Consider the following 25,312-nt stretch of genomic DNA (forward strand, 5'->3'; position numbering starts at 1 on the left):
CTCTTTCCTAGCTCTGTAGCCTTAGGCAAAAGGCCTCAGTTTCCTCCCCTGTAAAATGGGGCTACTCTTCGTTCCCACCTCCCGGGGTTGGTCGTTGTGAGTGTTACCTGGTAGAGCGCATCTGTTGAGTGCCGGGCATGGGCACGCACCCAGCAAATGTTACTGGCGTTATGGTTGTTGTTGCGGCAGTTACCTTGGGCTGAGAACGTAGATTCATTTCCAGGCCGTGGTTTGCGCTTCTGCAGGTGCCATCAAGGTGCTTGTCCCCCGGGAGTCTGATGATGGTGGGGCCAGCTCAGACTCCTTGGGGGGCCCAGGCTCAGTGCTCAGCCCAGGCTGCCGGGGACTCTGTCCTTGGCTTCATGGCAGCTGTGGGGCCCGGGGTGTCACCCACAAGCTGAGCAGCCCTGATGGGTGCCCAGCTTCAGTGTGACGGGGTGACAGGTCAGCCCCAGGGGGCTCTCAGAGCTGTTCCCGCAGGAACATCATTTCCCTCAGTGATTCGGAGCATCTGGCTAGGAGTGTGGCCGACCTCTGACCTCTGACCCCTGACCCCGGTGTTGTCTGTGAGAGCAGCTTTAAGCAAAGGAAAAGGAAGGCAGTTGAGGGCTTGAACTCAGGGTTCAGACTGAGCTCTGTCACTTGAAGGGCAGCTGCCGGGACACAACCCCAGCACCAGCTCGGGGAAGATCCACAGCCCAGAGTGGAGGAGGGGGCTTGGAGGAGCAGAACAGAGAGGGCGGCTGCCCACAATGTCCTGCGGACCTCAGCTAAGCAACTGCCGTCCAGGTGACCAGGAGGCTCAGGGACAGACTTACCAGGGGATGGGGCCCAGCCACACTTGTGGCCAGCTCTGTGAACCCTCTTGGAGCCTCAAGTTTCCTTATCTGTACTACTAATAATAACAGCGGCCACTGCCAGGCTGGGCTGTGGTGGGAGGGGGCTCCACGTTATTGGGGTGTGTGAGCAGAGCCGGAGCCAGCTTGCTGCTGCCGTGGGTCTTGTCAGGAGGCTGGAGCACCCATGTGTGTCTGTTTGCCAAGGCCAGGAGCTGGGTAGAGAAGTCCTGGCCTTCTCTGGTTTTAGTGGTGACCCTATAGGTAGGCGGAAAGTGGATGATGTTCCCTCTCACTGTGCGCTGGGCAGGAGGTGGGAGGGGTGGCCTCCACCAGGGGTGGTCAAGAAGGTGCCTTGGAAGGAGGTGCCAGCCATGGAAGATCTGGGTTGAAGGAGTTCCGGGCTGAGGAAATGGCAGGTGCAAAGGCCCTGTGGTAGACACGAGCCAGGTGGGTTTGGAACTGCTAGGAGGCTGGTGGCCAGAGTGGAGTGAGCAAAGAGGGATGAGGTCTGAGAGGCTGTAGTAGGTGGGGCCTTGGGGGCCATGGTGAGGGCTTTAGGTTTTACACTAAGAGTGGTGGGATCCATCAGCAAGTGTAGGCCCAGAGGGGCTGAGATACTTGCCCAGCGCTGGCCAGCAGTGGGGGTGGGGGAATGCAGGCGGCTGATGAGTGGCCGTAATGCTTCTCGTAGAAGACCCTCTGGCCACCATCATGTACATTTGTCCTGCCGCCCCCACTCCCCTGGGTGTCTCTGGGCCCCAGGCTCAGACAGAGGAGCTGTGGTTTTACTCCTTTAGAGTGAGCAGCTACTGTGCTTGTCATCAAGTTTGTCCTGTGAGGTAGGGCTCGACGGCCCATTTGACAGATGCAGCAACCAAAGCCGGGAGAGGCCAAGGGACCTGCAGAGGGTTGTGCAGCTGAGGGACTGGACAGCTGATCCCAGGGGTCCCCTACGCCCAGTCCAGGCCGCCTCACCTGGCAGCTAAAGAAAGACAACAAAAACAAAAATGGAATTTGTTCCCAATATCTAAAAACACAAAATGGAGAGATTTCCCATAAAAATCCAGATTTCTGGTTTCTCTTGTAAAAATTGGTGGATCTGGTTGTCCTGGGTTGGCGTATCCTGGAGTTGGTCCCAGCCTGGCTTCTACCTGAGCTTCCATGCAGGGGGGACCTGCAAGGTCGTGGCTTCCGGGAAACTAGGAAGGAAGCAGGGCAGCTGCTGAGCCAAAGGTGAGGGGAGGAGAGGGTGGCCGGCAGCAGGCCGTGGGGGCAGAGGCCCTTGGGAGCTGGGGACCCAGTTTCAAATAGCACTGACAGGGTTTGTTGTGGCCTCTGGGCCAGGTCCTCACCCTTCTGGGCCTTAGTTTCCCTATATGCTCAGGATTGGGTTGGCTGAGATGGTCTCAAAGCTGTGCCAGCCCTGGTAGGTCCAGTGACTGAGCCTGGGTTTTCTTCTGTGCAGCGGGGTGATGATGGAGTCTTCTTGTTGAGTCGGTTCTGACTCACAGCGACCCCGTGCACAACAGAACGAAACACTGCCTGGTGCTGCGCCATCCTCACAATTATTGCTGTGCTTGAGCCCATTGTTGCAGCCACTGTGTGAGTCCACCTCATTGAGGGTCTGTTCGCCAAGCATGGTATCATTCTCCAGGGACTGGTCCCTCCTGATAACATGTCCAAAGTATGCGAGACACAGACTCACCATTCTTACTTCTAAGCAGCATGTTGGCCATACTTCTTCCAGGACAACTTGTCCGTTCTTTTGGCAGTCCGTGGCATATTCAGTATTCTTCGCCAACACCACAATCCAAAGGTGTTAATTCTCTTTCAGTCTTCCTTATTCATTGTCCATATTTCGAATGCGTATGAGGCGATTGAAAACACCAGGCTTGGGTCAGGCGTACTTGAGTCCTCAAGGTGACATCTCTGCTTTTAACTCTTTAAAGAGGTCTTTTGCAGCAGATTTGCCCAATGCAATATGTCATTTGGTTTCTTGACTGCTACTTCCATGGGCGTTGATTGTGGATCCAAGTAAAATGAAATCCTTGACAACTTCAATCCTTTCTTTGTTTATCATGATGTTGCTTACTGGTTCAGCTGTGAGGATGTTTGTTTTCTTTATGTTGAGGTGTAATCGATACTGAAGACTGTAGTCTTTGATCTTCATCAGTAATTACTTCAAGTCCTCTTTGTTTTCAGCAAGGAAGCTGGAGTCTAGTACTGTTGAAATGCCTTTCTGGCCAGCACTTATAGGGGATGCTCAGACATACCAGGCTATAGTGTTTTAATCCTCACAGCAGCCCCGTCATTACCCCATTTCACAGATGGGGAAACTGAGGCCCAGAGAAGTGACTTGCCCAAGGGCACACAGCTTTCAAGGGGTGAAGATGGGATTGGAATCTGGCAGTCAGGCTGCACTTGGTACCTAGGAAGTCCTCGGAGGATGGTGGCCATTATTATCGGTGGTGTTTAACTGGTGGCCCTGGTTGTCAGACCTGGGAAGCTCCTTGAGGCCATCTTGTTTAGTGCCACCATTTTACAGATGGGGACACTGAAGCCCAGTAGGGGCTGGCAGTGGCCCTCACCTGGCATGTAGGACCCGGTAGATCCAGAGTGCCCCATCCGTGTCCTGTGCTGCCAGTCCTGGAGAGGGAGAGAGAGAGGAGGTGGTGGCGCCTGGAAAGCTTGGCCCACACTGAGGCTTCAGGTCCCCCCAGAAGTAGGTCTGGTCTGGAGTGGACGGATGGGCTGCGTGAGGCTTAGACAGTGGGCAAGTGGGTCCCAGTGGGCAGATGTGGTTCAGAGGTGTCCCCACTCTGCCCCTTCCAAGCTGGGTGTCCTTGTGCAAGTGACCTGGCCACAGTTTCCTTGTCTGTAAAATGGGGATGGTCACGGTACCTGTTCATGGGACTGTGGCCAGGTTGGGGAGGCTGTATATATAATAAGCACTGACTGGGTGGGTGAGCATGATGTCTGGCCCATGCATGCAGTAGGTGCTTATGAATGCCTGGCCGATAAATGGGTGCGCCTTTCCTGAGCACTTCCTATGGGTGGGGCACTGTGCCAAGCATAGCACCCCTGTCAGCCCATTTAGTGTTCACCGTCCTTCAGGGCTGATCCTGCCATTGCACCCAGTTCACAGATGAGGAAACTGAGGCCCAGAGAGGAGCCAGGATGTGGATCCTCGGGTCCTGAGCCTGGAGCCAGGGCAGGGGCTGCGGGGCACCGCCTTATGTGGGAAAGAGGAAGCAGAAAGAAAGGGACGTCCGCTGGGGGGCCTGGTGGTTTCCTCTCAGAGGCAGGAGTGGAGAGAGGCAGGGGAAGAGGGCCGGGCAGGAAGCGGCCGGGTGGGGCAGGGGCCTGACTCCTCAGGCTGGCAGACCTGGGTTCGAGTTCGGCCTTGGTTGCCTGGTGAACGAGCTGTGTGACCTCGGGAAAGGTGGCCTGCCCTCCCCGGTGCCTCTGTGTCCTCAGGTCAGAGCAACTGAATGACAGCCTGCCTGAGCTCTGGCTGAGAAGGGCCTGGAGCTGCTGTGCTCATTGGTGCGCTGCTGAGCTGCACTGCCGGCATTCCGTTTCACCGAGTACTTTTCAGCGTGGCAGGCCCCACGCTTGACACATCCCATAGTGTCTTCACCACAAACTCCGTGAGGTGGCAACAGTTATGAAGCCATCTTACAGGTGAGGAATCTGAGGCACAGAGAGACAGAGCGATTGTCCAAGGCCACACACAGAGAGGAATGGAGCCCAGCGTCAAGCTTATGTTTAGGCCCTGACATATCCCCGTGGAGAAAATGCCCACCCCCGTACCCACCTGCCACCTCCATCCACCCAGCAGGGCCCAGACAGAGCCCGGTGCCTGGTGGGGAGATGGGGTAGGGAGACGGGGTTTTGGGCCCAGTGATCCCAGTGGCACCCTCTTGGGCAGACTGGGGGCAGAGAGCCTGAAGTGTAGATGGGGTTCCCTCCTCGCTCCCCTGGCTGCTGTGTGACCCCGGTGGTTCCCACCTGTCCGGAGCTGTGAAAGGGGCAACCAAGGGGCTTGATCTGGGCCGTGGGCAGGCGGGTGGGTTGGGGGGAGGGAGGGTGGCAGGCAGGGCTCCCTTGGGGACCCAGCTGCATGCACAGCCACCCCCCTGCTCTGTATTGCGGTTCCCTGTCAGCTTGCTTTTGAAAAAGTGCTCCGCCACTTAGAAGGAACTCCCAACCACGCTGCAACCTCGGCCGATGGTATCGATGGTATCGCTGCACTTCCTTCAGCTCCAATTCTGTGAATCCACAAACTAGAAAGCACCCCCCCATTCCAGCGAGGAGGGTGGCTAGCAAGATTAATTCCTTGTCTCCTGCCCTCCCGGTCCTCTGGGGGCTGTTTCTGCCCCTGCCCCCAGGGGCCTGTTTGCTGCACTGGCTTCTTGGAAATTGGTCGTCTTGTATTTCTGTTTTTGTTTTGTTTTGGGATTTTTCGTAGGGAGGACATTACTGGGATAAGACAGTTGTGTTGGATCTGAGGCTGGGGCCAGGGTCCAAGATCAGAGGACGAAGGGGTGGGCACTGGAGAAGGACAGATGGACAGGCTTGGATTCCATCTGTCTTACCTCGTGTCCTTCCTGTGTGGCTCTAGGCAGAAGGCTTGACCTCTCTGAGCCTCAGTTTCCCATTCTGGACAATGGAGGAAGCCAGTACTTGCCTTGCTGGGTGGTTTTGAGCCATAAACAGGCCCAGGAACGGCCTGGGACGATGTGGTCCCACCTTGAGGAACTCAAAGAGGGGCTTCCTACGTGCCTCCCCCCACTTACCGCCCTCACAGCAGCCTGGACCAGGCACGGCTGGAAATCCCCCACCCACTCCTTTGTGAATGGAAAAAGGAAACCAAAGTGCACAAAAAGAGGTCTCCACATTCAGAACTGATAGCCCTCAGTGGGGGAGGGGGGCTTCCTCTCCCAAGGCAGGAGGGGCTGCCTCAGCTTCCTTTTGGGGCCCCGCACCCCTTTTTCCTATCTCCCCTCTGAACTGGAGAGGAGGCCACTGTTTTCCTCGGGCCGCCAGTCCTGCTGACTGCTCAGCCTGTTACCGCTGGGTGACTGCGTACATGGGTGATGGCAGCGGCACCAGCCACTGAGCCGGAGACCCTCCTTCTCTGTGGCTGCTGCCTGGGACCCTCCTCCTCTGTGGCTGCTGCCTGGGATCCCTGTACTGTATGCCTGACGTGAGCCAGGCCTCTCTCCGGGGCACCCTCGGTGCTGGGGGCTCTGCTTCATCTCATCTAGAGGCTTTGTGTAATCTAGGAAACCACCCCGGGTTGCTGTGGGCCTCCAGCTTGAGTCCCTAATGCTTTTGTTTCTCTAACAAAGCTGAGGGCAGAAAGAGAAATGAAGTGTTGACCTATGCCTTAACATGGACAAACCTCGAAAACAGTATGCTCAGTGAAGTCAGTCACAAAAGGACAAATATCGTGTGATCTTCTTTCAAGTAACAAGAATAGGCAACTGTGTAAGACCGAAGTTTATTAGCAGTTGGAGGGGAGGAGAGAAAAGGGGAGGTTTTTATTTAGTGAGTGTTTATGGAGATGGGAAGTTGGGCAAGGATCATGGTTGGTAGTCACACATGATTAATGACATTGGTACCACTAAATTGTACATCTGAAAAAATGCTGAACTGGCAAATACTGTTATATACATATTTACAACAATCTAAAGACAAAAAAAAAAGCTCCTACCAGAAACGACAGAAAATTAACCACCTGAAATTCCACAATTTAGGGAGAACCAGCATTTTCATTTTGGCAGATGGCTTTGTGATCTTTCTTCCTCTAGCTTTCCCCCCAGATGGAGAGTCCAGTTAGCTCTGATGCCCCAACCGTGTGCTGGGCATTGGCTTTAGACGCACTAGAGACAGCGGGGAACTTCTGGACAAAAATCCCAGACGGTTTTGTTTTCTGCTTTTGTCACTTAGCCAATTTTGAGCATTTTTCAGTATCTTAAGTATTTTTCAAGAATGCCTTTTTGTCTTAAGCTGGCTGCACAGTGTTCCATACCATGGTGATATTTCTCTAGGCCCCTATCTCGGTCATTTCTTTTTTGCTCGGATAGATAACCCCATGACGAACATCTTGCACATGTATCTTGGTGTCTATCTGATTATTTCCTTAGCTTGAATTCCTAGAAGGGGAAGTGCTGGGTTCATGTGTCATTCTAGAACGTTCTCTGTCTCTCTTTATGCAGCTTTATTAAGATAAAATTATATGCCATAAAGTTCACTTGTTTCAAGTGTACAATTCAATAATTTTAATTATATTTACAGAGTTGTGCAGTTAGCACCATGATGTAATTTTAGAACATTTTCAGCATCTGAAAAAGAAACCTGTACTCATGAGCAGTCACCACCCCCCACCCCGAAGGCCCTGACGGTCTTTAATCGCCTCTTTGTGACTGTGGATCCGGACATTTCCTGTAGTCACACAATATATGGCCTTTCAGGACTGGCTGCTTTCACTCAGCATAATGTTTACAAGGCTCATTCATGTTGTAGCATGTATCAGGACCTCATTCCTTTTTACAGCTGAATATTTCATTGTATGGCTGTGTCACATTTCATCCATTCATCCTAGAAATTTCTATTGTTCCCACTTTTTGGCTTTTATGAATAATGCCGTTGTGAGCATTTGGGCACTTGTTTTTTGCGTGGACACGTGGTTTCGTTTTTCTGGGGTACATACCTGTGAGGGGAATTGCTGAGTCATATGGTAACACCACGCTTACTCATGGGAGGAACTGCCAGAGTGTTTTCCACAGTAGCTGCGCCATCTTACATTCCTGCCAGCAATGTGTGAGCGTCCTGTTTCTCTATACCCTCGACAACACTTGTTATTTTCATTTAAAAAAAATTATAGCTATCTTAGTGGGTGTGAAGTGACATCTCCTTGTGGTTTTGATTTGTAATTCTCTGTTGACTAACGATGTTGAACATCTTTTCGTGGGCTTATTAGCCATGTCTAATTGTTTTCATACATCCTTTTCAAATAGCCTTTCAGAAAGGTTATACCCACTTACCTTCTCGCCACCAGTATACCGGCACTATCTTAGTGGTCCCACCACTAGGAATTACTTGAAAAGCCTTTGCCAACTTCTGGGTGAAAGGTGATGAGTTATTTTGTCCTGCCTGATTCTGAGTGGGACTGACCATTGCTCTCTTAAAACCTGAGACCTAATTCATATACAATCTGCAATTTAAAAGTGTACACGGTTCAGTGATACAGTTTACTGTACTCGTTGTGCTGTGCAGCCATCACCAGTAAGTCCAAAACGTTACCTCACCCCAGAAAGAAACCCCGAACCTGTTAGCACTCAGTCCCGCCCAATTCTCCCTTCCTCTCATCTCATGCAATACTAATATGTCCGTCTGTACGGACTCTGACAGTGTCTTTTATGTTTCTTGGTCAAACACACTTTTTGCGACGTCAGGTCATTTACACTGCATGGGTTTCTCCTACGTGTTCTACCCTTTTCCTGTTGAGTTGCGACAACTCTTTCCATGGAATGGGTACTAGCCCCCTATCACGTGTTGCAAATGTTTCCCTCATCTGCCATTTGATGTTGCAGTTTTGTACTGGAGTTTCTAGGCATATGGTGGTTTTTAAGTTCTGGACAGTCAAGTACAGTGATCTTTTCCTTTATGGTTTCATTTTGTGCTTTTTATACTTAGAAAGGCCTTCCCCACCCTGGGATCAGATAAATAACTTAGGTTTTATTCCACTCCTGCCCTGGTTTCATTTTTCACTTTTAATTATTTAATCCAGCTGGTGGCTGGTGTGATTTCCGGTTTTTTTTTTTTTTTAATTGTACTTTGGATAAAGGTTTACAGAGCAAACTAGTTTTCTCCTTAAACAATTAATGCACATATTGTTTTGTGACATTTGTTGCCAACCCCACATGTCAACACTCTTCCCTTCTTGACCTTGGGTTCCCCATTACCGGCTTTCCTGTCCCCTCCTGTCTTCTCATCCTTGCCCTAGACTGGTGTGCCCTTTACTCTCATTTTGTTTCATGGGCCTGTCTAATTTTTGGATGAAAGGTGAACCTCAGGAGTGGCTTCACTACTGAGCTAAACGGGTGTCCAGGGGCCATAGTCTCAGGGTTTCTCCAGTCTGGCAGGCCAGTAAGTCTGGTCCTTTTTTTTTTCTTGAGTTAGAATCTTGTACATTTTTCTCGAGTTAGAATCTTGTACATTTTTCTCCAGCTCTTCCGGAACCCGCTATCGTGATCCCTAGCAGAGCCGTCGGTGGTAGCCACGCACCATCTAGTTGTGCTGGACTCAGTCTGGTGGAGGCTGTGGTAGTTGTGGTCCATTAGTCCTTTGGACTAATCTTTGTGCATTTGGTTTTCTTCATTCTCCCTTACTCCAGATGGAGTGAGACCAGTGGAGCACCTTAGATGGCTGCTCTCAGGCTTTTAAGACCCCAGACGCTACTCACCAAAGTAGAATGCAGAACATTTTCTTTGTAAACTTTGTTATGGCAATTGAGCTAGATGTGCCCCAAAACCATGGTCCCCTCAACCCTCCTGTTTTTTGAAGTCAGTAAGACGCTGTGTGTAAAGGTACATCGCATTCTAAGTGCTCGCTAAACACGCACTAAAGTTGGTAACAGTGCCAGGTGGCTCGAAAGGGCAGATTCCTGGTGGCTGCAGTGGCCAGAGACTCTGGCCTTGGGCCCTGCTCCCCTGTCCTCCGAGGCCCTGCTCAGCTGGCTGCAGGGATCCTGGTAGTGCTAAGAGCCCCCATCCCCAGCCCACGGCTGGGACAGAGGTGGTCTTTTACTTCTTCACAACAGCTTTTTCCACCCTTGCCTGGGCACGGAGTAGATGCTGGGCCAGGGACAGTTGCTGAGGGCTTTGTGGCTGGGGTGAGGGTCTCCTTGCAACTGGCTCTGGCCTCAGCCAGCGTGTGCTAGACATGAACTCACCCCCTGGGCCCTCGTGTGGGTGCCTGTGACACCCACCTGCAGGTGGGCCCTGACCTGCTTCGCTTGGTGGCACCTTGTCTTTTCAGCGTCTTTAAAAATCCACAGGATACACCCTCCTCTGTGGTGGGAAACCTCTGGAAGGGGGACCCAGTGTGAGGCTGGGATTGCCCCCTCCCTGCTACAGGACCTGGCCTCGTGATGTGGCCTCTCTGGGCCTTGGTTTTCCTCATCTGGAGGACTGACCATAGGCTGGCCATCAGCGATGGCACTGTGGGTGGGAGGCATTGCTTGGGGGCAGGTGTGAGGGGACAGGCAGGGCTGGCTTGACCACTGTGGTGGGAGCAGGGAGGATCCCTGGCGGGGATGCCGGGAGCAGGATGTGGTCGCTCAAGGTGTGGGCTCATGGCAGCTGGTTTGCAGCGGGAATGTGGAGGGAGGTGAACAGTGACTGGGCGGCAATGGGGTCCAGCTGGGCCCCGACCCCTGCTCAGGACACCCTGTATTCGGGTCCTCCAGGCTGCCGAGTAAAACCTGCCCACAGAGACTCTTAAGAAGGTCCCCACCCAGCTGGGACTAGCCGTGATGACTGACTTGGGTTGGAGAAGCCGCTCAGCTCCAGGTCCAGTCAGTTGTTCATCCTGACTTGTCACCTTGTGAACACAGGTACTGGTCAGGGATGGTGCACCCGCGCCATGGTGTGGGCAAAGGCACACGGAGGAGGGCACAGCCTGATGAGTGTCAGGATGGAGGCTAGGCAAGTAAGGTGTCGTCATCCCAGCACCTTCCACGTCTTGGGGGGAGCTGGGGTGGGCCAGGACTTCTGGGCCTGAGAGGGGTGCAAGATGGGTTGGTTGAGGTGCCTGGGCTCACTTGTTTGTATCCGTGAAAGGGTGGGGGTGAGGTTTTCCAGGTGGCCCCTTGGGAGCCATGGCCCCCCAAATTGTGTGCGTGATCCCCCACAAGCCAGTCTCAGAGCAGCAGTGCCTGCCCATCTTCAAAGCGAGCTGGGGGCAGACGTGCATCACCTGCCCCCCCCCCCCCCCACACCACTCAGGTGGATCAGGTGCAGCAGCTGGGAAGCAGCTGAGTGGTGTCATCCCCTTGGACTCTGTGTGCGGAGGGGGGGGCCTGTCTCTGAGTGGAGGTGGCTCCAGCATCTGAGAGGGGGCTTTGTGTCCCTGTTGCTGTGATTGTCAGGGGTTCTTTTTCTGACACGGGGGTTCTTCGGGCTTGAGTGGGGGCTAACTCTGCCATTGGGGCTTCAAGGCCACCAGCCTGCTTGTCCTGTGTTCTGGCCCTAGATGACATCCCACAGAGGGTCTTCTGGGGGCCTCAGAGGGTCCAGGACTGGATGGGTGGGACAGGCAGACGTGTGCCCTGTTCGCACCCCACCCTTGGTCACTTGTCACTACGTGTGTGTTTCTCTGGCTCTGGTGAGGTCTCTGTTTCCCTATCAGCTCATGTTGCCTCTTAGTCTCTCCTTCTGGCTTTGCAGGGGGCTCTCCCTGGCCAGGAAAGAGCGGAAGCTGACTGGTCCCCCGTGTCTTTTCCAGAAGCTTCTCCCATCCCTTTCCCACTCCTGTGTAGGGATGTGAGGCACACGGAGAAGTGATTTGCTCACCCTCACTTTATAGATGAGGAACCTGTGGTCACACAGAGAACAAGTGGCTGAAGCAGGCATCTGAGGGCCAGTGAGGGTGAGAGTTGAGTTGGTCCTGGTTGGGGGCAAACCAGGAAGTGACCTGTGGCCCGTAGTTCAGTATTAGTTCAATTCCTGGAAGTGGCTCAGCTGGGGAACAAGAGAGGTCAGGGAACTCCCCATTTCTCCCGACACTTGAGGGCTGGGGGCACTAGGCCACTTACCCACTCACCTGTCTGTCCATCCGTCCGGCCATCCGTCCACAAGTTCCCTCAGGTGGCTCCCCTGGGGGGACCCAGGGTTTCGCCCCAGCTGGCAGCGCTGCTTAGCCCTGCCCCCAGTGGAGACCAGTCAGATGGGGGAGGCAGCAGCATCACCAGGAAATCGTGGCTCGGCCTGATAAGGCCCAGCGAGGGAGAGGCGCAGAACATGCTGACCAGGGCTTGGCGGCAGGGAGAGCTCCATGGAGGAGGGATGTTTCTCTGCTGGGACCTGTGGTTTGGTTGCCTGCAAAGGCCTGGCAGCAGGAGTGAGCATGGACCGGAAGGGCTGGGGGGAGGTCCTGTCGTGGGCCCTGGGGCTGGGCAGACCAGGGCCAAGTCCCAACTCTGCCCTCTGAGCCTCTGTTTCTGTCTGCAATGCCGACCCGACTCCCCTGGGAACCTGCTGGCTCCTGGGCCCATGTTCAGATGCGGACCCCAGAGGTATGGACCAGCAGCTGCACTGGGTTCCCTGGCTGTGCCAAGTCCCCGTCAGGTTCTTGGGGCCTCAGTATCAGCGTGGTGGTGGGGGTCGAGGTGCCTGTGCCCCTGAGCCTCCCTCTCAGCCTGTCTTCTACCCGGACCAGCTGGTGCCCTAGGAGGCCCAGCCACATGGCCTGACCACCCCCGGCCCCTGCACTGGGCCAGGGTTCCCATCCTCACCCTGCCCACACTGACTTGAGGTTTCCCGTCACTCACCTAGTGCCCCTGCTGGGGTGGGGCCATACGCTGTACCCCACTGATGCCAAGCACCCAAACGCTTGGCACACAGAAGGCCCTGATGAGAACCTATCATAGGAATGAAATGAGCACCCGAAACCCACCAGGCACTGCGCTCAGGCCACACAAACCAGACCAAGTCCCTGCACAGCCCGTTGTCCAGACCATGTCACAGGCTGGTCGGTACAGTGATGGCACACAGGGTTACACAATCCTGACTGTGTGCTTATTGGCCCTGTGCTCAGGGACGGCCACCCCAAGGTGGTGGCACGGGCTGAGCCCTGGATCTGAGGAGGAGCCAGGTTTGTGACCATGGTGGGGGCACTGCCTTTCAGCAGGCGAGCAGCTGGTGCAAAGGTCAGTGGCGGGGCCTGCGGGTCCATTTAGGCCCAGTGGAGGCCAGTGGGCCAGGCCAGTGAGTGGGAAGAAGGAGAGTGGACAGGAGGTGACCAGGCCAGCTCCTGCAGGGCCCCTCGTGTTGGGGCATCTGTGCTCGTTTAGATGGGAGCCCTGGGAGAGCTGTGAGCAGAGAAGAGGACACCATCTGACTTGGACAGGCTTACTCTGGCCGCCATGGGGGACAGATGACAGGGCAGAGGTGAGGCAGGGAGACCAGTAAGGCTGGGCAGCTCCAGGGGAGGGGGCATGACTGGTAGCACTGGTGGACCAGTGGAGGGTGGGAAGGTCACGATGTCCCCCCACTGTGGGGGTCCCTGGGAGCACCCCCATTTCCCCGCAGCACTGCCCCCAGCCACACTTCTGCTTCCTCAAAGTCTCCTTGGCTCCCTGGTGCCTGGAGGTGGAGGGCCAGCCCAGCCTCCTCTGTCTGTGTCCCTGCCCGGTGTGAGGCCCCACAGACCCCAGACACTCTCACAGGAGATGGCAGCAACTGGCAGCAGCTGTGGTCTTCCCACGCGTGAAACGGGGTGGAGACATGAGCCTGGAGATCGTCGGAGGGTCTTGTGAGGCTCCCACATCCTGTTCCTTTGACAGAGCTGGCCCAGGCGAGGTGGCAAGGGTCTCCTCCCTCTAACTTACTTGATGTTGAGGACTGTCCTTTCTTCTGAGGCAATGACCTCCTACCCCTTGGTGCCTCGTGTCCTTGCCTCGCTGGTGGATGACATGATGCTCATTTCTGTAATGTCCTTAAGACAGTGAAATGCTGGCCTGTGGACTTAACGCCCAGTTGCCCATGGTGGGCAGAGGTCTGCAGCCACAGCAGACCCCCACCACGTCCCAGCTGGGTCTACACTTCTGGCCTCTGGGTGGTCACCCTCACTATTCTTGGCCTCCAGTGCCATGTCCTCCACCTGCTCCAAGTGTCTTTGTGCTCAGAAGAGATTTATTGCCACTTCTGTGCCCTGTTGCGGGGAGCTTCTTGAGCCCATGGTCTAGTGGAGAGCCAGCTGTGAAAGGGGTTCTCCTGTTGAGCAGGAGTGAGAGGCAGCTCAGGACAGCTTCCCTGGGAGGGGCCCAGTGCCCAGCCCTTCCCTCCAGCCTCTCCACACCCACCAGGAGCCCCTTTGCACATGTCATATGGTCACACTCTCGTGGGAAGGCTGTGGCATTCTTAACCCCACTTTATAAAGGAGGATACTGAAGCTGAGAGGCCAGTCCCTCATCCACGGAGGTGGCGGCAGAGCCGGTACTCAAACTCAGGAGGGTTGCTGCCTGGGGGCTGTGCAGGCCCCAGAGGGTTCCCGAGCAGATCAGTGGGGTGCCCTTCACTCCTGGACACTCAATCTCGCTGCTGCCTCGTCTCAGAGAATGGCTGAAAGGAACCGTGTTTGGGGACAGTTTGCAAGATGAGGGTCTTCCTCACCTCAACCTCAGCTCAGTCCTCGGATGGTAATTTGTCGTTGTCAGTTGCCGTGAGGTGGCTTCTTAGTCTGTAATGGGATGCTGTGTAGCATGACTCTTCAGGCCCCCCGCCCCCGAGAATTCCTCTTTGCACTGGCTGCCAGGAAGCTCAGAAGCTCAGACCCGAGTTCGTGGCAATCAGGATTCTGTGGTCTGTTTTAGCCGTTGTCTCCCTCCTGCTCTCTCTGGGTATCCCCACAACCTGACTAAAATCTTTTTTGGAACAAGGAAGTTTTTTGGTTTTTAGGTTGGCTTTTTGATACCAACCAGTAAGACTTGATTAAGCATTTTCCTTGATGACATCTTATCCGTCTGTCTGTTCCAGGCTCAGCCCTGACTGGGATCTGGGATGTGCTCTGAGAGGTTGTTTTCAGGGTCTCAAGCAGGCCACCTCCCGCCCTCCTCAACTCCTGAGGGGTGGCCAGCGGGACCTGTGAACGATCCCCACGTTATCAAAGAGAAAACCGAGGCTCAGGCTCGTATCCGAGGGCTCATTACCTCATCTGCAGCCGCCAAGATGCCACTGTGAGGGCCTGGTCATGGTGGGTAGCACACCCAAGCTGGCACTGGGGACTGACTCGTGAAGAAGCTCCATCATGTCCCCTCCCTGTCCTGCTGCTGATTGCAGGGTGAGGGGCTGGTGTGGCCTGGAGGATCCAGGTGGTGGGGAGGTCTCTCCCTGAGGTGTCACTGGGTAAAGGCCCCTTGAGTGGCTGGGCTGGGACACACAGATGGAATAGGCCATTGTGAGGGACCAGGACCCCGCGCAGGCTGCCTACACTGCGGGGCCCTCTGTGCCAGGCCCTTCACTGCTTCGGTATGAATTTGGAGGCTGTCTCCCCCACCCCCCAGCTTTCTGTGGTGGAGTGAGGCTGGAGTGCCCCTTCTTCCTCAGAATAGGCCCAGCCTTTCCCACAGCCTCGAGGCCCCACAGTGACCTCCAGGTCTCACCATGGGAGACCAGCGCCCCACAGCCACCTGGCTGTCCCTTGCACCCAGAAGTATGCCTGTGCAGCCTGTACCTGCAGAATCGCCAGCTTTGACTCCACAGGCTGAGGCCAATGCCCCACCCTGGCTGCCTCCCTCACGGTTGGGTGTCTGTCGCTCTATTAGGACAGGGTCCTGTGGGTCTCACTCCCTGTCGAGGCACTGACACCTAGAGCTCGAGGGACTGGCTGGTGACATACCATACTTAAGGTGGCTGTGCGGGTGTAGTCCAGGACTGTGGAGGACTCCAAAGAGCCATCCCTGTGGCCCAAGGCAGGCCCTAGCCCCTTAGCATGGTGGGGATGGCACACAGGTTTTGGGGTAACTGCATGAGGGAAGCGAGGGTAAGAGAAATGTAAAGGGTCTAGTTCTAGTGCATCCCCCTTATTCCCTTTGGGTGGGTTCAAGGCCCAAAGGCAGATGAAGAGGGGACCCCGGGTTGGCTGTCCCTGCCGCCCTCAGCATTGACACGCCAACAGTCCATGCAGTAAAGTTACATTCCTTTATTGTCCCTGTCTCTTACAGTCAGGGGTGCTGCAGGCAGGCTGTGCGACGTGTGAGTTCACTGCAGAATGGTTACAGAAAGGGGCTGATGGGTCTGTAAACATGAGTGTGTGTGTGTGGCCACTTCTGGGCCATGTGGACAGGGAGCCATCACCCTGTGACGGACTCGAGCAGCTTCTACGGTCCCGGCCTGTGGCTCCTAGTACCAGATTCTTCAGTCAGGGTTTTCTCCTGCAGTAGCTCACCCGACCACTATTCCAGCAAAAGCGGGACTACTGTCCACCTCTGTGCTTCAGGTGACAAAGCTAAGTGAAGCACGGAGGGCTGAGCCCCTTGCCCAAGGTCTATAAGATGGGGCAGAGCCAGGACTGAACCCGGCAGCCTGGAAGGGTGTGAAGTGGCCACATCTCTGATTCTCACTTGCTAGAGATGCAGCGAGTTGTCAGGGTGCTGGGAGGACCTGCTCCTTAGGGCAGTGGCAGATACCTGGCACAGCTGAGCCATTTGGATCTGCCACCCCTGGTGTGACACTAAGGTGGTTCTGGCCCAGCTGCATCGTGTGAGGCAGGTAGATTTGACAGCGGTGAAGAAGTGGGGTGCTGAAATCCTCAAAGCCCCAGAGCCATGGCGTGGGCTCAACAGGAAGGGCCGTGCTCACTGGCTGCTGTCCCCTGAGCTGTGTGTGTGGGTAAGGTACACGGGGTGCCTGTCCCACAGGGGCTGCGTGGGAGGAGGGAGTGGAAGAGCCCTGAACCTACTCAGCTCCAGGCCCATGGGGTGATTCCTGCCGTTGTCTGAGCGCCCAGCAGGCTGGGGGTGAGCACAGCTTCTCACCCCGAGAAAGGGGAACTCCTCTCCTCCCCTCGCTTGCCCGCATAGCCTGTCAGCTAGGGTGGAGGCGGCACTGGCACAGAGGGCCCAGTCAGAGTGAAACCCGTGGCTTTGCTGGTGAATCTCAGCTCTCTCACAGTGGGGACGGCCCGGAGGGGAACTGAAAGGGAGACTGGGCTGTTCCCTGCAGGCCAGCAACTTCCTCCTGGTGGTCCTGGGGGCCCAGAGCCAGGCAGGGCAAACTGGAAAAGCAGGGAGGAGGAAGTAGCCCTTTGCAACTCACCCATTTTGCAGACAGGCAATAGCTCCAAGAGGCCAGCTCTTCTAAAGCAGAGAGCCAAGTGTGGCCCTGTTGCAGGGCCTCTGGAGCAGGGCTGTGCTCCCTGGCTCCCAGGGGTGCAAGAGAACCTTGAAAGGTGGCTGCAGTCCCTCCTTTGAGTTTGAGATGAGGTTCCAGGAACGCCAGGTGAACACCCACGTCAGTGGTGACTGGAGCTGGATGCTCTGGAGCCCAGTCCTGGTCAGGATCCCTCGGCTAACAGTGCCTGCATGCCCAAAGCAAGGTTATGTGTGTGGTCTGAAAAGGTGGCCTCTGCCCCAGTGGGGCTCTCTTGGCCAGAGGAGGTGAAGGGTGGATCCCCAAAGCCACAGGTGCAGCTTGTAGGGCTGGGGTATTTCCCAGCAGCCCCTGGCTGCCTCATGTCCACACCCCACCTTGTCTTGGTCCTTTGCCCTTTATCTTTTCTTGGAAGTGGCCATAGACCATCTTGTGAGCTGAAGGAACAATCAGCAGAAGTAGAGATGGGGGCAGTGAAGGGGTGACCTCCATTCTCAGAAAATCCTACCCAGGAAAAGTCAGCCCCTTTTTGGCCCAGGATCTGCAGAGGTACTCTGTGGCGGGGGGCCACTCTCAGCCACTCAGGCCCATGAGTGTTGGGTGTCTGATGGGGCTGAGGTTTGAGTTGGGTTTTCAGCTGGATGGGACTCAGCCAGCCAAGCCCAGCTTGGTCCCTTTGGGTATACTGGGAGAAGCCCCAGAACCTGTGGCTAAAAGGCACTCTATTTACCCCACCCTTCTTGTCTCAGAAGGGACATTAGGTCAGCATGGAACTTTCGAGGTTCTAGGCTCTGGGCATTGCACAGAGACCAAACCCTGACTCTGGCCCCTCCTCGGGCAAAGACTTCACCTCCGAGATGGCGAGTCTCTTTAAGGTGTGGTGACAGCCCCTATTTCCTAGGGTTAGCCTGATGGAGTCCTGTACTGGAGGTAGCTGACCAGTTGCTAAAGAGGGAGGGCTGAGGGCATGACTAAGGCCTCGGCTCCCTGGGCATAGTCTGTCCTCTCTGGGCACAGAGTTCTTTCCTCCACTAGGAGGGAGAGAAATAAGACACCAGAGCATGGGGTGGACCACAGCCAGCGTAGGTTTCTAGATCCCAGGGTGGGGAAAGTGCCAGACCTCTGTCCAGGCTTGCTGCTGCTCAAGGGTGATAAGCCTGACTGAGTGCCTCTCTTGACACCTAGAGTTCAAAGCCCAAGCTGCAGGCAGCCTGCTCCAGCGTCCAGGAGGTCCGGCGTTGCACCCGCCTGGAGATGCCCGACAACCTCTACACCTTTGTACTCAAGGTGAGTGACAGGCCTTCCCCACTGGGCCGGGAGACAGGCTGCAGAGCCTCACTGCTGCCCCCTATCAGGTGAAGGACCGCACAGATGTCATCTTTGAGGTGGAAGATGAGCAGCAGCTGAACACGTGGATGGCAGAGCTCCGGGAGTGCCGAGGGTGAGGCCCTAAACCCCACCCGGCACAGCCTCTCCTGCACCCTGACCTGCCCAGGTCCTCACCCAGCCTCTTCTCCAGCAGGCCGGAAAGCGAGGTGGAGCCGCCTGTGCCCTCAGCCCTGGAGCCCGGCCTAGCCAGCTCCCCAAGGGGAAGCACAGAGTCCCTTAACCAAGGTAAGAGGGCTGGGACTCTGTCCTGGGGGAGCCCAGCGGGGACCTGGCCTCACCCAGGACACATGCATCACTACCTTCTCTACCAGGTGCTTCTCCTGGGGGGTTGCTGGACCCAGCCTGCCAGAAAACGGACCACTTCCTGTCCTGCTACCCCTGGTTCCACGGCCCCATCTCCCGAGTGAAGGCAGCCCAGCTGGTCCAGCTGCAGGGCCCCGCAGCTCATGGTGTGTTCCTGGTGCGGCAAAGTGAGACACGGCGCGGCGAGTACGTGCTCACCTTCAACTTCCAGGGCATAGCCAAGGTACGGGCCGGGCGGGGCTGCCCCACGCCTGGCAGGCCCTGGGGGGCCAGTCCTGAGCCTGCGTCTCCCCTACCCGCAGCACCTGCGCCTGTCGCTGAGTGAGCGGGGCCAATGCCGAGTGCAGCACCTCCATTTCCCCTCAGTGGTGGACATGCTCCACCACTTCCAACGCTCCCCCATCCCGCTTGAGTGCGGCGCTGCCTGTGACGTCCGCCTGTCTAGCTACGTGGTCGTTGTCTCCCAGCCACCAGGTGGGACCCTCCTGCCCGTCTACAGGGGAGCGGGCGGAAACTGGACCAAGGGCATGCAGACCTTGCACTGTATCCACTCACTTACCCTGACTGTGGTGTCAATCACTTGTCTGCAGGTTCCTGCAACACCGTCCTGTTCCCGTTCTCCTTGCCTCGCTGGGACTCAGAGCCAGGCCTTCCTCACCTCAGCTCTCCTACCTGTCCCCGGGGGCTAGGCCCCGAGGTGCCCCCCGGCCGCTCCTCTCCCCCAGAGCAGATCTTCCACCGGGTGCCTTCGCCCGAGGAGCTGGCTGACAGCCTGCGGCTCCTGGAGCCTGGGCCTGATGTGCGGGCTCGGGACTCAGACTATGAACTGGACACGTCCTCACGGAGACACTTGCGGGCCATCGACAATCAGTACACACCCCTCTGACAGGCCGTGGCCTCCAGACGCACAAGGAACATGCAGAGTTGTGGACTTGAATGTACCTGTCTTTCCTCCCTCCCAGAGAGAGCTTGAAGGGCCTCCTGTGAGTTCCACCACCTGCTTTCTCCTCACTGTTTACAGATGTAGATCATGTTCGCTGACGCCGCCTGCTCCTGCCCTGGGTCCTTAGACCAGTCACGCTCACTAGAGGCGGCAGGGTGAGGCCCAGGGCCTGCAGTGGAAACTTGTTCTCTTTCTCACTGACATTGTCATCACGGCTGATGACAGACTTTTATTAGGGGGTCATCAGGAAGCCCAAAACACTAACAGGCCTGGATTCTCCCATGGTCTTCCCACCGTAGCTCTTGCCACAGGTGACCACACCTAGTCCTGCTTCTACTCTGCTTTAGGACAACGCTCTGTCAGAGGGACAAACTAAAAAGCTCAAAAATGATTTTAAACATTTTACCTCAGATTAATTTTTTAAAGGATTCAGGTCTCAAAACTAAACCCTTGCTTGTCTCACTGCACTGTATACTAACACCCATGCCATTTTCCTACGTAGTTGGAGACAGCTATGCAGCCCTTCCCGACTAGGTCCCACTGCCCACGCCACGATGCTCGGCTTCCTTGGCCACCACACCTGAGGACAGCCACCTGCTGCTGAGCAGCCACTGTCCTTCCTGTATGTAGAGAAGTGAAGCATGCCTGTCACCCTTTCAGGGAAATTCAGGCAATTACTGAAATAGGGTGGCAAGGGACAGCTCTACCCCAGTGCCTTATGAATAAAAAACTGGATTCTGGTTTACAGCAGCTTTGTGGTGAGAATTAAATTAATCGGAGGGAGGACCACAGAAGGGGAAAAAGGGCCCCCTGGGCCCTTCCTGGTAAATCCTCCCCTCACATGGCCTGGCTCAGAGCCCCCCGACCCCATGTGGGCTTTAAGCTCATTTGTGAGCCATAATTCAAGCTAGAAATCTGGTGTCATAGCTAATGAAAACCTCCTGTAAGAGTCCACCGTACCTGCTCTGTCTAGCCGGTCACTGCAGACACGGATTTGATGGAGGACGAGTGTGCGTACACACCACCTCCACCATCCAGGTGGGCCCTGAAGCTAACGCTCCATCGACCCTTGCCTTTCACAATTCACAGGGGGAATGGTTCCTCCCAGAACCTTCATGTGGAGGCTCAGGAACAAGGGTGGCAGTGACAGAGTGGCGTCAGCTGCTCCTGGGTGCCTGCAGAGCCATTCAGTACAGCCACTGCAGTGGCTTCTAGGAAACTGGACGTCTAGCATTTATAGATACATCCATCAGAGGCTCGAACTAAACCCTGGCCTACAACCAACAGTCCTGCCTGCCTTACCTGGGGCGAGGACTTGGTCTGCTCCCTCCAGCCATCCTCTACACTCTGAGTCAGACTTTTTCTAGAAAACAAAATTTTGGGGGGGTGGGGGGGTGGGGGTGGGCAAGCAGCCTCCTCTGCATCACTTTTAAAACCAAAAACTCCTGAGTGCTGTCAAAGACTGCTGAAGCAAACCCAAACCTGATCCAGACTGTGGTCTATTTCTAAGAACACCTGCTTTCCTTTATTTTCTACCCATCAAGCAGATTTCTCAAATGCAGTGCCACGCAAAGTGTGAACCAAAGGAATAAGCAATAGTCTGGATCTCTCTTTTTCCTTCCACGCAGGCCGAGCAGAAACTAAACCCAGTAAGTTCACTCCCTCCAGCCAGATGTCTGACCATCGGGGAGAGGGCCTCTTCCAGCCAAGGGCTCCCACTTCTTTGCCACCTCTCAGGTAGTGTCCAGAGGCAAACCAGGTCCAGCCGACCAGCAGCTCTGCCCACTGGCTGCAAAGTATAAGCTCAGAACCTGTGACACAGAAGTGGACATCACACCCCAGACTGCTTCAGGCTGAAATGTTCAAGAAAAATATCTCCTTCCTTAAACACGTCCTAGTTGCCAGCACAGCTCAGATACATCCTGACAAAAAGCCCCCTCGGCCTGGGGGGACGTGACGCTGAGCCAATGTCTGCTCTTCCCCGGGCACCTCCCTGCTGGCCACTGCCAGCCAACCCCCCTCCTCGAAAGCCAAGGCCCGGAGCACCACAGGACCCCTCCAGTTATCTGATCACAGGAAATAAGCATAGCTTGACAGCCCCCAGCACCGGCACCTCCTTCAGCTGACTTCAGTCAACTTTTAACACTAACAGTCACCAGCACCAAAGAATTAAGTCAACTAACCTGCCTTCAATTTTAGACCAGCAATCCATATGGCTTTATCTGGTATAAATCTTCTGCCTTTGATCATTTCTGGATCGTGTAGGAAAAAGGAATAGCAGTCATTAAAATCTTGGGCCAGAGAACACTATTTTTACATAACAATTTCTTAACCTAAAAACAAGGCCTTGACCTCTTCCCTGAGGGTAGACTGAGATCCCTTCATACTTTCATTCAGGGCTAAGTCTCTTATTGCAGATGTCAGTTCTAAGCCCCCACAGGAGAGGGACTTGACAGTTCTCCACTGCCTCCTAACAAGGACACATCTGACACCCAGTGCGTGGTCGGAATAAGCAGCACATTGTAACGACGACACAGAAAGTGGATTCATCTTGTACCATTACAGCCAGAAGGTATCTAGCAAATTTTTATGTATTGTTCATGTACTGTACAAGTAACTTATTCTTGAATAATGCAAATTTTGCTATAATGTACAAATTGCTCTATGTGAATTTAAAAGTTTTCAGAACCTTTATTTGTTGCCATGATATTTACCGGCTCTGTTTTCTTCGACTGTGGCCTCTCTGCAAGACCCTTACCCCTGCTCAGACACTTGCTTTCCCCTTGATCCCCCTCCCACAATATGAGGACATTAACAGGTGCCTATTTTTATACCAGTAAGCTGCTGTGTATACGCCTGCATCTTGTCAAGCCTTCCTACCCTCTAGTTTTGACAGTCTTTTTTTTATAAAAAGTATCTCCTGCCCCCTACTGGTAAGACAGACAAGATGCTGCACCCAGACTGCATTCACCTAGCACCACTCATGTGGGCTCCGCAGACAGTAAAAAGGAAGCTTACAGGATCAGCGACAGCCTGAGGGCGTGGGGGCTCAGTGCTGCCCAGCTCTGGCCGGCCTTCCTCCTCCTGCAGCCGCTGCTAATCCACCTCAGAGAATAGCTCAGTCTTGGCTTTTTCTACAGATACCTTCAACCAGAACTAAAGGTGAAGAAGAAAAATCATTTGACAACTGCCTCCTGGAACGTTAGGAAAGCACACTCAGCCCGCCCGGCTTGATATCACATCTCCTCAACAGAGAAGCTTACACAAACACACACTAACTTGATGTCAGTTTTTAAAACTTTTTTTATTTTTTAATTTTTTTTAAGTTTTTATTTTATATTATCTACAAAGTAAAAGTTTTTCCCTTAACTTAAAAGTTGAACCACTGTAGACAGTGATCAGCTCATCAAACTTGATTTATAAATAATAATCCGCCGGTATGACGGTAAGAATTTACTGAACCTTTGTTGAGTTTAGTAAAAGGGTGTTCCGAGTCTTGATTTTTTTTTTTAGCAGTAATAGCAAGAATCACTCTTGTTACTTCTTTTGCTAGCTGATGTGTTTATGACTTTCAAAGGGTCATTAAAAAATAAATAACTTCCAGTTTCAGCAAGCAGAGCTAGGGTACTTGCGGGACTCTGAACAGCAGATGGAATTATGGAACGGCCCACAAGTTCCTAAATGCCGCTATTCGGTCCAAATGTCTTTCACTGCAAGGTGAACTGTTAGCATTCCTATTGGATGTTACAAGAAATCAACGTATATTTTTAAAAACAAAATAAATGAAATTCTAGTTTTCTGTGCTTCCAGTTGGTAGAAGCAGTAGAAGGGAGGAGGGGATTTGGCCTTTGGGTTCCTCCAGGGCAGCCTTACAACTGCTGTTGGTGGTGGGCTTGTACTGTAAGAAAGAAAAGGGAATATTTAAACACAAAACTGGCAACACCACATGAGCCTAGTGTCTGCAGCACACGACTGTACACTATCCTTGTGCTAGCTCAGCAAGACTCAAGATTAAATTCACTTTTTCCCTCCCATCTGCATGGGGGGGTGGGGGGAGGGAGGGTGGGTAGAAACAAACCAGTCAGACATAAAACCATTTCAGATAAAACTCCTACAAGACTTCTTGCCCATGGGCTAGGAAAAAGGCCTTACTTAACGTACCCCCTCCCAAAATACTAGGCCAAGCACCAGTACTGCTTTCAGAGTAGAAGTTCGCCTGTGAATAAAGCCACGGCAGCCTCCCTGCGGGGCGTGGACTGGAGCTGACACTGCACTCACCACCAACCACACACGGCACCTGTGCACCAGGAGTGTTCTCAGAGCTCCACTCAAACTCTGCTCTGGTGACAACCCCCCACATGGCAGACTGCTGGGCCTCAGGACGGAACACGCCGCCCTGTCCAGCCTGTCGTAACAAAGAAGGCCAACTGAGTCCTAGGCATGCGCCAGCCACCCAGACTTCTGCTGCTGCTGCTCATCAAGCCAAATCCTGGAGACCAAAGAACACACAGACTAGGCTCCGGGAGCCTCAGGCCCTGACACTGAGCTGACCGTCACAGTCCCTACTGTGCGCACTGGAACGGATCTTGCTAGCTCTCCAACGTGGGGTGTGAAGCGCTGGCCCTGCCTGCCCTTTGCCCTGTGCGAGCAGAATGCTTTGGGTGCCCCGGCGGCCCCTGCACACACACGCCTCACCTGAAGGGTGCGTCATATAGGGGAAATGCGCTGTTGTCGAGACTGGAATGGGCTGTAGTGCACTTTGAGCGAGGGCGGCCTGGGGACCGCCGGGTGGCTGTGTCGTCATTAGCATCATTGGCGCATGGGCAGTTGGATGAGAAGGAACCATTCCTGACTGTACATGAGCCTGAAACAGAGAGCTCTTTTACGCATACAGGCAACATCTCCGCTTAAACAACATGTCAACTGTGTTCCTTTCACTGGGCTGGGGCTCGCAGGAAAGGGCAGCGGTGGGCCTGCAGGGCCCTTTCTTTTCTCTGGGGATACTCTCTAGGGCATTATCAGTTGACCTACAGACATGCTTCACCCTCTGTCAGATCCTGCAAGCTGGGGACAGGCACCAGTGAGCCTGGTTGCAGGGCGACCTCGGCCTAGTCGTCAAGATCTGGGACGCTGGGTCTGTGTGTGAGGTGGGGCCCTCTCAAAGATCACACTGCTGAGCCAAGGGTAGCTTCTCAACTGAAGATGAGGCAAGATGCCATGATTCAGAGTCTGGCTTTCACGTATTTTTACAGATAACACCTCTTTCAAATAGGAAAGCAGGTTATCATAAAGGCAGGGACTGTCAGATTCCCTTTTATGGGTCACTCAGACCTCTTCTAGTTTGTCCCTCCCCCTGCTGCTTGCCTGCCCACCAGCACAGCTCACTGAAGAGTGCATCAGGGCAGGAAGAGAGACTCTCAGGTCCCCTTTCCGCTGATGGAGAAGGAGAAGGTAGCAGTTCATGGCTCCATGAGCTGAGGAAGGGTAATCTGAAGTGACCATCTGGGCGGCCCAGTGTCCCTGTACCAAGACAGGAATTCCACATGGTCTCCCTGTTTAGATGGAAAGGTGGCCAGAGCCAGCCCCAGGGATGGACCCAGCTCTGCAGGGTGCGGCAGGGCCAGGAAGAGCCCTGTTTCCTGCCTCCCACACTGGGCACTGGTCCAGGCCACGATAATCTTGAATGAAATGCCATTTTTACTCTCTTACACAGTCAATTGGGCCCATGGCATGTTGGG

At 54.5% G+C, this 25,312-nt stretch overlaps 2 protein-coding genes across 15 annotated transcripts in view; one reads left to right on the forward strand and one right to left on the reverse strand.

Moving 5' to 3' along the window:
- The window catches only part of SH2B3 (SH2B adaptor protein 3), a 37,523-nt gene extending 17,202 nt beyond the window's left edge, over positions 1-20,321 (forward strand). The window contains exons 3-8 of one of the 2 annotated variants that reach the window (XM_049866803.1): positions 18,125-18,226; positions 18,295-18,380; positions 18,459-18,553; positions 18,640-18,854; positions 18,934-19,105; positions 19,222-20,321. In XM_049866803.1, the coding sequence (XP_049722760.1) occupies positions 18,125-18,226; positions 18,295-18,380; positions 18,459-18,553; positions 18,640-18,854; positions 18,934-19,105; positions 19,222-19,517 (966 nt within the window). In that variant the 3' untranslated portion in view covers positions 19,518-20,321. The remainder of the gene's footprint in view (positions 1-18,124; positions 18,227-18,294; positions 18,381-18,458; positions 18,554-18,639; positions 18,855-18,933; positions 19,106-19,221) is intronic. The other variant, XM_049866804.1, reaches the window with a different exon arrangement.
- The window catches only part of ATXN2 (ataxin 2), a 119,680-nt gene continuing 110,123 nt past the window's right edge, over positions 15,756-25,312 (reverse strand). For 6 of the 13 annotated variants that reach the window (XM_049866797.1, XM_049866796.1, XM_049866795.1 and 3 more), the window contains one exon: positions 23,379-24,438. In XM_049866797.1, the coding sequence (XP_049722754.1) occupies positions 24,103-24,438 (336 nt within the window). In that variant the 3' untranslated portion in view covers positions 23,379-24,102. Of the gene's footprint in view, positions 20,938-21,757; positions 21,827-22,592; positions 24,439-25,312 lie in introns of those variants that run through there. The other 7 variants (XM_049866793.1, XM_049866789.1, XM_049866798.1 and 4 more) reach the window with 5 other exon arrangements.

The sequence above is a fragment of the Elephas maximus genome, chromosome 22 (assembly GCF_024166365.1).
Source record: "Elephas maximus indicus isolate mEleMax1 chromosome 22, mEleMax1 primary haplotype, whole genome shotgun sequence".
Lineage (NCBI taxonomy): Eukaryota > Metazoa > Chordata > Mammalia > Proboscidea > Elephantidae > Elephas > Elephas maximus.